Below are 9,893 nucleotides of genomic sequence, written 5' to 3' on the forward strand. Positions count from 1 at the left end.
GGAGATCTTTTTTACAGACTTTTGCCTTTTGGTGAATAATATTATACTCTACAAGTTTTGTTACACCTAATTGTATTGTGGACAAATTCAGGTATATATTCCTAACCTCTCTTCCAGGTCTGTGTCCAGCTGTTGGCAACACTGCAGACCATTTTCATTGCTGGATCTTTGCCTGAACACATGGTCAACAAGCTTTTCTTCATTGTTTCCATGAAGGAACCAAATATCACTGATTGTTCTGTTTGGCATTGGGCTGTTTAAAGTCATTGTAGTGTACAAAAAGAGAACACAGAGTTTTGCTTGACCTGAATGCTTCGAAGCTTCGACCGTTGCCATGGTAATCAAACTCCAAATCAGTATTTGGATGCTTAGTTTTTTGTTTTTTTATATATATAAGTATGTAATAAAGTATAAATCCCCAAATAGCCCATGAAATAAGAAATAATCCCACATTATTCATATTCAACATTGATTATTATTAGTTATTCTCAGACGGATATCGCTGTTTGTTGTGTGTAGAGGTGTTTGTGTGTGTACAGTAGTGCGGCAGCGGCACTGCAACAGGGGAGATGGAGACAGACAGACTTAAGAACATGTCAACCTGCTGCTCCGCCAAGTTTCGAACACCTTTGAATATTTCTCATTGAAGCTTCGACTCCCAAAAAAATGGTATTCGGGACAGCCCTGATCTCTCTGTATATTTCCTTGAGGGGAAAAAAGCCAAAATAAAAGAGCCCAAATCAACAAATGTGATCATTTTTATTGACCAAATGTTACAGTTCCACTGTCACATCCTACAAAATACAAACAAAGAAGTTTGTTCATACAAGCACTGCTTGTAAATGTCTACACAACCTCTGGGTCTTGATGCAAACTGATAAATGAACGACCCACTGACCGACTATGGCAACTCACAACCTATCTACAGCTTCAACGCTCAAATACAAAAAAAATAAATAAAACATCAAAAGGCCTTTCTTCTAATGGTTTTCCTGTTTCTAAGTTGACTCAGACTGGACTTCAATCCCTACTCACATGTTGCCCCCTGGTGGCACAAACTACTGTTATTGTACTCCACCATCACAGACGGGGTTAAGTTTCATACTGTGAGACGAGGAAAAAGGTCACAGCCATGAACATGTAAAGAGACCTCATCAACATTCCTGAAACATTCCTCAGCTCCGAAACAGTCCATACGTCGAGTCTGTGCTGAAACCACCAACACGCTCGTGACAGGCAACGTACGGTCGATGTGCCCTGAGGCAAAGAAAAAAACAGATGTACTGAAAGCATCCCAGTAGATCACATTAACAGGAAACACTTTGTCAATGCAATCCAAGCCCTGGTGGGCAGCAGCAAGTTTGATTTTGATTTTAAATTAAATACTTTTGTTTGGTTTTGAGATCCGACAAATTCATCATACATTATACAACATGTGATGGAACTATTTTAACAATAGTATCCAGTTATACATGACAAATATGTGAACAAATTCACTCTCTTTTAAGTATCCTCTTTCAGTGATAGACTCCTAAAGTGATACACCTCATGAAAAGAGAAGATATTTATCCTAAGAGCATCTGATATACAAGACATGCAGAAGTGATTACAAAATACAGCAATGAGCTTGATATGCAAACATTACATATTTAAATAAAAACTGCACCTCGCGCTCTGTCTTCAAACTCTGATTGCTCGTTCATCTGAATACTGTCAAGCCGGATCCGCCTGATGACACTGGGATGACGTATAGATGACGGGAAATGACGTAAGGCCAACTTTTGAGTTGATAATCCTGAAATGGGCTCACTATTTGGTGCATGCCAGTTCAGTGAATCTAAACTCTTTGTTTCTGTACTTCTATAGCATCCACCCTCCCAGATTTAAAAGACCTGTTTTGCATAATAGATTAGCGAGAACTTAAAACGCTGCGGCTGTGACGTATGGCTTGAGGTTCTGTGGAAGGTGTGGAGGCATGTCCTGGGTGTCTTAATAAAAAGGTGTTTTAAAAAAATATCTCTATATTGTGCTTCCAAGTATTACTAAGATTTTACCGTCATCCAGAAGGACGCGTAAAGTAGGACATTGTTGATAAAACTCACAGAACATAAAAACCCCTCCAGGTAATGCTTAATCAACTCATCAGAATGACATCTTGAGATAGCAACACAACAGCATGACCAGCACTATGAAAAAAAGTTCCTTTGGAGTCAAAAACATTGCCAGTGATACAGTGGGGCGCACTATCGTGGTTACTGGGTAGTACTCAGGGTAGCGGGATAAAGCCAATGTCGGGTGCATCGCCCAGGATAAACGTGGTGCGGCTCAGCGACGGGGAGGGAGAAGCCAGGCGGAAGGCCGGGTTGATGGAGTGCAGCGAGTCCCTCCTCTTGCTGATTCTGCTGAACGGGCAAAGGCGGGCGTGCTGGCGTAAACAGCCGGCGGAGGGCGACGGCTCCGTGGAAGGTGCCGCCAAGCTGGAAACCTCCTGGCCAAGAGGGGTGGTCTTCGGGATTCCAGGGGGGCACAGGCCATGAAAGTCAGAGAAGGAGTGGACCATCCTCCCCAGCACGTCCTTTGTGCTCTGAGTGCACTGTGTGGGAGAGGAGAATATAGAGGAGTCAAGAACAACAGATAAAAAGTTTGTGAGTTTATGAGAGGGTGAGCTGCAATGACAGTAAACAAAAAACAGCACAAACATGTATAGAAAAGTCTGTGATTAAAATGATTAGTCTAGAACTCATCAAGCACAGTGACAGCGATGATGGCAGCATTGTCAAAAAGACTCGAATGGAGAAGCATGGAAGAAGTGAGTTAGATGCAGACAATGCAACACAGGTAAAAAGACTGAAATGTGTGAAGAGGAGCTGCTTCTTCCTGTGTTTCTTCTGGCTCTGATAAAAGTAGAAATACAGTTTATGCAAACCACCATGCATGCACAATAACAAACCCAGACCTATCATCTAAACTACAGAAAGAGGACAGGAGTATGATCATCAGCCTTCAAACATAAGCTCCAACCAGAATGTTAATGAGACAAGAATGAATGGTAGTGAAGCATGCACATTCACAAGTGAGAGACCCATCCACACCAATCACAACATCTGCCTCGACTGCGTTTTATGCAAACAATATCTTAGAAATAACTGGTACCATGACAGCGATTTTCAAACCTAAACACAGATTATGAAAAAAAAAGAAGTGAATGGCGAGTGAAGAGATGTTGTGATTGGTTTAACGTTCAACCCCTACTCTTACCATCGACCGTCTACATGCAGCAGTGCCCTTCAGGCTGTGCAGGACAAAGCAAAATCCTGACAGTTCTCCTCCTAGCAGGGTGGAATGGATACAGTACAACACTGAGCATCAGATCTTTCATCTAGCAATGAAGTTACAAATGTTCATCATAAATAAACCCACATGTTCACTCATTTATACCTACTGAAATATAAAAAAGAATAACCTCAGAAAAGACAACTTCATCTTAAAAAAATCTGCAGTCAGGCACAAAAAAATGAGGCAAAGTAAATTAAAAACAGAGACCAAAATCTCAAAATACAAAAATAATGTTTATTTAACACATAAAAGAACACTTTTTAGGTATATAAAATATGTACGTAAAAATGTAGGAAGTAAAAGAAAATAAAGCTAATTATATATATCTTAAGACATGATATGTTGACCGTATTGAATGACAAATGTATTCCAGATGTGTGACAAATGATCTGTGATAAAGTGCTGATAAATCAAATACAAAATGTGATCTTAAAACCGTTCACATGTTCGACTAAAAAGCAATAATTATGTCCTTTGTGTGCACACACCTTCCTTCACCACAACATACAAGCAGACCTAGTAGTACAGTAACAAGGAGGTAGATACAGAAGATGCTGAATTGAAAGTATAAGCATACAAGTCAAATATCAAAAAGGTGCGACAATTAATGTGTTTACTGTGCACAGCACAAACGGACCGTAATATATCTGCAGCCATCTGACAGGGTGACTCAGCAACTCAACGATAAACCTGAACAAATAGTTAAATCTCTGGTTGTAAAAAACGTAAAAAACTCTCTGCCCACTTTCTTGGGTTTTTAACTGCTCAATGATGCCGAACGGTGTTACAGGTGGCTTCAGAGACGTTTTGTTCTGAAGCTCAAACAAGGCGACGCTGCAGTGTTGTTTTCAGCGTGCTGCAAGGTGATAAATGACCTATTCAGTAGTAGTAATTAGGTAGCTTAATCATTCCTACTGTGGATATTTTGGCTTTACATTGTAAGCCGTCGTAAGCTTGAGCCCTGGTAATGTTGTTCCAGTCCAGTCAGCGACTACCTGATACGCCATTCACAATTACAAAAAAAACATGCACTGCTTTCTGTTTTCATACACAATATGTATAAAATGCTAAACTTTCATAACATTGGGCACAGATACAAAGTGTTCGGCAACTCTACTTGAGAGACTGAAGCTGGAAGTCTGGAGGATGAAGGAGTGGGCACACATAGTGGAGAAGGCACACGTGGGGGGTGGGGGGGCAGCCTAACAACAACACGGGAGCTATGGGACAGTCACTGTGGGAGGGACCACAAGCTGGTTCATCCTACCATGTGCGCTTCGTTCTTGACCACGAAGGGAGGCAGCTCTATCTCCGAGGAAGAAGCAGCAGGGATGACCTCGTCAAGAGCCACGAAACCTCTTCTGTCAATCAGACTAGAGAACAGAACGGAGGATTGTGTTAGGATGCACTTTAACATGGAACTGTACATGATGCTATCATCACGGAAATGCTCATGAAGCATTTTCACCTCATGACATCTTTACTCACCTCGGGGGCATGGGGCCACATAGCGTCACACAGCAGTTGGTTATAATACTGTTGTAACTGTACGGGTTCCCAGACTCCTCTGCACACCTTTTACTTGACCAGGAGCCCTTTATCTGCACAGTGAATAAATAAAGTAAGCAGTCAGTTAGTGGAATAAAATCTATTTTTAAAAGGAGCAGTGTGTAGGATTTGGCGGCATCTAGCAGTGAGGTTGCAGATTGCAAACCAGCTGAAACTTCCTCCGTGTGCCAAGCGTGTAGGGAAACTACGGTGGCCTACGCAAAAATCATGATTGTGCCTCTCTAGAGCCAGTGTTTGGTTTGTCTATTCTGGGCTACTGTAGAAGACTCTATGAAGAGGGCCCTGTGTAGATATAAACAGATCATTCTAAAGTAACGAAAACCATGCGATTCTCATTTTCAGATGATTATACATTATATATATATATACACACACATTATAAAGAAAATATAATATTATTAATATAATATTCCAATTTCTGCCAATAGATGCCCCTAAATGCTACACACTGTTCCTTTAACAACAATGAATTGAACTGTATCATATAGCAGCGAAAGTACTTACATCTTCATTTGTTGTGAGGTTGGAGGCCACTAAGTACGTATGGAAGCCTGAGAGGCCCATAATAGACCAGATGGAGAAGAAACAAATCACCAACTCCACCACAGTGCACGAGGAAGAGTCAAGGCATGTATAACGATCACCGTTACCAATGATTATTTAAGACAGACGGCAATCAAAGCTGATGATTCAAATCTATGATCCATGTTGCTGTCTTTCTGCACAAAGCACAACATCTATGAGATACGAGAGGTACTTCAGCTATCTTGTGTCTCAATGTCGTGACTTACTGAAATAAAACTAGCTATGTAATCTATTGAGACACAGCAAAGAATCAATTATTTGCAAATATTTATACATCAACAAACTTCACGTAACACATGGGTGATATTAATATGAACTCTGAAGCCGGCGTACTACAAATAACACACAACCACTTCACATCACAGCAGACCAGTTTCCAATATTAGATGTAAAAGAAAATGGAATTACTTAAGTATGAGTATGAGTAAATGTACATTACATTTCACCGCTGTAAACTTGTGACCCGGATGTAAACAACAGGGTCTCCCCACCATCACATTCTTGCTGCTTAGAAGCATTTATCTTTCTTTCCTACCTTCCAAGCAGTAACTCACTGGTTTACACTTGTTGGACAGTGGACATGTTGTTGCAAATTATGTGTGTCCATTATGGCCTTCAAAGCTTAATAGTCACAGGAGACTCAAAGGCTAAAAATGTAATCAGATAATCTGCTCTATGAGATAACTAGCAAGGAAAAACAGTCCATGTATTCTTTCCAAATTCAGGAACAAACACATTCACAGACTCCCAACAAGATGACATAATGTCATGCATATCATGTGCACCATGAGGAAATTAGCCAACACCCTGTCTGTGAATAATCAAACCACTCTATAGGCATGCAGTCTATATTTGTCTACCACTAACGTCATCTCATGAGAACATGAGGCAGCAAACCTTCTGCTGGAAAAGCCATCTGCCTAAAAGCGCCGCTTTGTTGGATGCTAACTCTCTGATCCTATTAAGCGTGGGCTTAGGCTGCCGAGCAGCGGGAAATGCCTTGTCAACAGTGTGACTTGTGTTATTTCTTGGCACTAAAGAGTAGGGAATTCTAAAAAAGATGTCATCGAGCTCATAAACAAGTCCATTATGTGAAAATTTGCTATGCACAAAAGGATATCTGGCAGGGCTCTCTTGAATGGCTTGAATAAGGCTTTTACCTTCTTGAGAACCTGGAGAGAAAAAAAGGACAAAATCAGAAACAAAGTGGTTCTTGATAATCATCATCATCATACAACTTCTGAGTGTTTATACGTTGTGAGAATACTTACGTATACGCAGGGTAATGTGCGTGACGACACAGCCAAATATGAAAGACGTCAGAAAAGACAGAGAGATGATGAAGCTGTAGAAAAAGCGGTAATTGCGTTTGCCCACGCAGTTCCCCACCCACGGGCAGTGGTGGTCAAATCGTTCTGAGGGCGAAAAAAAACAGTAAAACATAGAGATTAGAGGCTGTAGTTGTTGTAAAGTAAAACAGCAGTAAGGCTTAATATTACGGCTGTCCTAGACCACAGAAATTATCGACTAACACTCAAATAATTTTGTCAACTTGTCGATTTTATCGACAGATCTGTAAAACTGAGTTTCTCCACAAAGAATCGCACAAAAGACCTTTACATGTAATTATGATTTTCCTGTTCCAGTTAAAGAATAGGTCACAATTTCTGTCTTAAAACATCACTCAGGTGTCCATGTGCTTACTGAAACAGTTTGTTCTGTCATGCCAAATGATGATCTCATGCTTTTAAAGCCACCCACTTTATGACAAACTTCCTCAATCCTGCACACAGAGAACTGCCGGTCATACACTTTATATGAATTTAAGCTTAATTTAAGCTTTAATAAAAGGTGTTCAGGCAGTAAACTAATTGGAAGTTTAAGGTAAGAGTATGGTTTTATAGTTGTATCTTTTTGATTTTGCAACATTTCAGCTTCGTGCATTCGAGACACAGATCAGTGGATTAACAGAGGAAGGAGCGCTGCATGAAACACAATTTGTAATGGAAACCTGCCAGCCAAGCAGCAGTAGTATGGTATGTTCCTCTTGGCAATGATATTAAGTTGTTAAGTTTAATTAGTGCAGTTGGAATAAGTGGTAACTTCCCCCCCCCCTTACATCCTTACCCACACAGTTGTCACACAGGCTGCAGTGGGAGGTCCGAGGAGGGCGGAACATTTTACAAGTGAAGCAGTATTTGAGCTTTACCACCTGCTGGTTGATGAGGATCTCCTTGGTTCGCGGAGGGGGGCGATACGAAGAGGATCCTGAGGTATCTGAAAATAGAGAAGTACAAGAGGGGAGAGACTCACTAAGACGTTCACCCAATAAGCGCTCAAGTGATATATAATAAGGAATAAATAAACACACATAAAACTGTCTGTGCTCTTTAACCATGATAAGCTGATTAGGTCTTGGTAGGCAGTTCAACAACAAACACGTAGCCTCAGAGATCCCCCATATGGCAAAGCTCTTTTACCCCATCTGTCTCTACAAGCGTGTATGCCATGTATGCCAGGGTGTGCCTTACCTATGTGCTTCTCTATGTCTGCTGCTTCATCTGGGGTGGCCCTAGGTAAGATGCCTGGGTCTGTAAAGCTGGTTCTCAGCAGGGAGATGACCACAAACACACAAAGCACCCCACCAATCACAGGTATAAAGACGGTCAGATGCTCCACCAGGAATGGGCAACTGTAAAAAGAAGAATATGAGTTTGATTCAGTCTGTCAAAACCACATTTAACCTCTGTGTGTATGTATTGTCAGATCAATAAAGGAAGCATAAGGAATTTACAGCTTCCTCATGCACATTAGAAAAGATCTCTCCTCAGAGCTTATGAAGAACTGAACATATATGATGATGACCCCTAGAGCTACTATGGAAGAGTGCAGTCTTATTATTATGTATTTATTTATGCATTTCTTTTTTGTTCCTTGAATTATTTTCTAATCCCTCTTTTATTTTTGTTATTATATAATTTTTTTTATAATTTAAAGGGGACATATCATGCTCATTTTCAGGTTCATACTTGTATTTTGTGTTTCTACTAGAACATGTTTACATGCTGTAATGTTCAAAAAAAAACTTTATTTTCCTCATACTGTCAGCCTGAATATGCCTGTATTTACCCTCTGTCTGAAACGCTCCGTTTTATCGCATTTTGACGGAATTGCAAGAGAATTGCGTTGCTAGTCAACAGCTTGGGTCCATGTGTACTTCCTGTCAGCTGATGACATTCACATACACTGCAACCAGGAAATAAACTGGGACCCATTTAGAATGTTTACGTTTAAAATTGTGTATAAGGTCTAAATATTGTATGTTCGTGACATCACAAATGGGCAGAAATCCTGACAGCTTGTTTCAAATGCAGAGTTTCTGAATACGGGCTGTGTGTATTTCCCTGTGGATTGAGCATTTCGATACTTTCACAGTATTTATATAGGATACTTTCACAGTATTTATATAGGATACTTTCACAGTATTTATATAGGACTTAAGCCTGCTTTATAATAACAAAACATGAAAATCTCACTTTTTTATAATATGGGACCTTTAAGGTATCTTTCCTATCCAATTGTACCTTGCATGTTAGAAGTATTGAGTTTAGATTACAATGCCTTAAAGTTTGTAAATTAATTTTCTTCAATAAAAAAAAAATTAGGAAAGATCTTTCGTGTTGCGTTCAGGGCCCACCGGGAATAATCATACAAAAATGTAATTTTCTAGTTTACTCACTCGAATGCAAAGAAAAGGCCACAAGTGACAACAATAAGGACAAGTGTGAGAGGAAGGACACCGCTCTGTCTGGCCAGGATGATCCTCCCGTCGCAGAAGAACCGGTTCTTCCCCGGGAACACTTCCCACTTCCTCCGGGACCGCTGCACCTTCTTCTCGGGCTGGTTGTGTGCGGACGACGGCAACACAGACAGAGCCCGCGGGTCGATCTGCTGGTACTCGCAGTTCTTCATCATGTAAACAGTGTAAACAGCGTTGCAAACATGCAAAAAGGCACACACAATAACTCTCCTTTCTCGCCGCGTTTTTCCAGAGCGACCACCCTCTCACGATTCAGTCATTGTATGTTGAATGTTACTGCCTGTGTTGCGTTCAGTGTCCCATCCTGAAGCTAATTAACCAGCAAAGGCATTCTTCTCCGTAGCACAGTTTGACGAGCTCAATTAGTCCCCGAGTTGATCCGAGGTTAACTACCATTGTTGGTAGTTAAATTAAAGCCATTCAGAGATATTAATACTCGCTTTTTATCATAAATAATACACTAACAAGACGGTCTTCAGCTCAAGCTTCTTGCGGCAGTTCACATTTCCTTTTTTTTCTTGCCGTCAGCCAATGTACGTCACGGGGTGGATGCTGACGTATGCACGCAGGACGTATACTGCTG

General features: G+C 40.7%; 1 protein-coding gene across 2 annotated transcripts; it reads right to left on the reverse strand.

Annotated features, from left to right (window-relative positions):
* Window positions 1-740: 740 nt before the first annotated feature.
* On the reverse strand, window positions 741-9,893 carry zdhhc18a (zinc finger DHHC-type palmitoyltransferase 18a). 2 transcript variants are annotated; one of them, XM_037785192.1, is made up of 10 exons: window positions 9,230-9,891; window positions 8,022-8,182; window positions 7,618-7,767; window positions 6,762-6,905; window positions 6,611-6,662; window positions 5,410-5,512; window positions 4,825-4,937; window positions 4,604-4,709; window positions 3,259-3,329; window positions 2,456-2,593 (listed from the first exon to the last, which is right to left on the reverse strand). In XM_037785192.1, exons 1-9 carry the CDS (start codon window positions 9,463-9,465, stop codon window positions 3,288-3,290), a joined length of 1,107 nt encoding a protein of 368 aa, XP_037641120.1. In that variant the 5' UTR covers window positions 9,466-9,891; the 3' UTR covers window positions 2,456-2,593; window positions 3,259-3,287. The 2 variants fall into 2 exon arrangements, with proteins under 2 accessions (XP_037641119.1, XP_037641120.1); XM_037785191.1 differs by lacking the exon at window positions 3,259-3,329 and having other exon boundaries at window positions 741-2,593; window positions 9,230-9,893.

This window comes from Sebastes umbrosus, chromosome 11 (genome assembly GCF_015220745.1).
Source record: "Sebastes umbrosus isolate fSebUmb1 chromosome 11, fSebUmb1.pri, whole genome shotgun sequence".
Classification (NCBI taxonomy): domain Eukaryota; kingdom Metazoa; phylum Chordata; class Actinopteri; order Perciformes; family Sebastidae; genus Sebastes; species Sebastes umbrosus.

What these genes read in the sequence shown, in the direction of transcription:
- zdhhc18a (XM_037785191.1), bottom strand. Translation starts at nt 9,465, where the DNA reads ATGATGAAGAACTGCGAGTACCAGCAGATCGACCCGCGGGCTCTGTCT. An exon ending in CCTGTGTGACAACTGTGTGG is followed by an intron (nt 6,906 to 7,617) that starts GTAAGGATGTAA and finishes TTTCGCCCTCAG; the next exon opens with AACGATTTGACCACCACTGC. An exon ending in TCAAGAACGAAGCGCACATG is followed by an intron (nt 2,594 to 4,603) that starts GTAGGATGAACC and finishes TCTCCCACACAG; the next exon opens with TGCACTCAGAGCACAAAGGA.